General features: G+C 67.7%; 1 protein-coding gene across 1 annotated transcript in view; it reads right to left on the reverse strand.

Moving 5' to 3' along the window:
* HOOK2 (hook microtubule-tethering protein 2) overlaps positions 1-666 on the reverse strand; it is a 37,211-nt gene extending 36,545 nt beyond the window's left edge. The window contains 1 exon segment of the mRNA XM_015566877.1: positions 519-666. Within this exon segment, the coding sequence (XP_015422363.1) occupies positions 519-666 (148 nt within the window).
* Between the last annotated feature and the right edge of the window lie 843 nt (positions 667-1,509).

Below are 1,509 nucleotides of genomic sequence, written 5' to 3' on the forward strand. Positions count from 1 at the left end.
CCGGGGACCGCCCCGCCCCCCAGCCGAGTGCGGACTCCGGCGTGTTGCCACGGCGACCAGGACCCGCTCCCCTCTGCTGGGCTAATGGAATCGTTCCCAAACTGCCTGCCTCCAAGATCGCCCGTGGGCACCGCGGGCTGAACCATTGCCGGCGGGGGCCGGTAACGGGAGGCCTCTGAGGTTGGGCATGTTGGGCGCACCCCGACCTCCGCGGGGTCCCGCGCCCAGGTTCCTCTTCCGAGGCGCAGAGCCGGGCCCGACCCAGGGCGGGGTGCAAGGTCCCGTAGGAACCGAGTGACGGAGGCTGGGCCGGGCTCCTTCCCCCAGGGCTGTTGCCACACTTCCTGCCGCGGAGCTCTTCCCCGGCCTGTTTCTAAGGAAGGAGTGGGGTAGGGCGACCGCGCCCCGGCCTCCGGGCTGGGTCCAGGCACAAGGAGCTGACGCGGGGTCGGTCCAGCCCAAGGTTCCCGGGGATGGACTTCGGGTGGGGACAGAGCACGCAGGCGCCCGGGGGTCACCCACACGACGGGCGTCCATCAGGGAAGGACCAGTGGTCCGACTCCTCGGGTCCTCAATGGCCTTCCTTCCCTCCTGTCCCAGTGGGACCTCTGTCATTGTCATCTCAGCTCGGAGGATGGCCCGACCCTCCTCATGCTCCTTCATCATGGCATCGCCAACGACCCCAGGGACCCTGACCTGTGACCGTGTCTCCCTGTTCCCCACATGTCCCCTCAGTGGACCCCAGGACCCTCATTCACTGCCTACAGATCTAGAGCCTCCTTCCCAGTTACGGGAGTCCTCAGCCCCTCCCATGGACTCCATCTCCCCCTCCCCACACACATCCCTTTTCCGGGGTCCAGCGCCTCCCCTGAACATGCCAGTCCCTTAGTCCCTCAGTCCCTGGACCCCCCTTCATTCCTGAGCCAGGAGTCTCCTCTCCTTACCCCTCTCCCCTTTTCCCTGCTTAACCCTTCCTTCTCTCTTCTATGGGGTCTCCAGAGTATTCACAGCCCTCCACCCCCTCTCGGATACTACCGGCCCCTCAGACCTTCTGTGCACCAACTGGGGGACCCCCCCCCCAACACACACACACACACACACACTTGCTCTGTATCAGTTCCTCGTGTCCCTCATCGCGTACTCCAGGGGTATCATCGCCCTCCCTGGAGCCCCTCCCCGCGGGCCTCGGACCCTCCCAGCACCCCCTTCCTCGGGCGCCCAGGGGTCCCCCTGAACCCCTCCCCCTGCAGCCTCGCCAAACCACCCAGCCCGTGGCCGCTGTTTACAAGGACACGCGCTTCCTGACAGTGACGCGAGCCGCCTCCTCCCCTTCCCCACGCTCCCGGAGGGGGGCGCGGGCCCGGCTCGCGCGGCGGCCAATCAGCGCGCGCTTCCGCAGCTGACACTCGCCGTATAAAGGCGCGTGGCTCGGGCGGAGCGGCCTGGACCTTGAGCGCGGCAGGCCAGCGTCGGAGCCGGCGGACAGGGGGAAGCCGGGGAAGCGACACC

This window comes from Myotis davidii, unplaced genomic scaffold (genome assembly GCF_000327345.1).
Source record: "Myotis davidii unplaced genomic scaffold, ASM32734v1 scaffold543, whole genome shotgun sequence".
NCBI lineage: Eukaryota > Metazoa > Chordata > Mammalia > Chiroptera > Vespertilionidae > Myotis > Myotis davidii.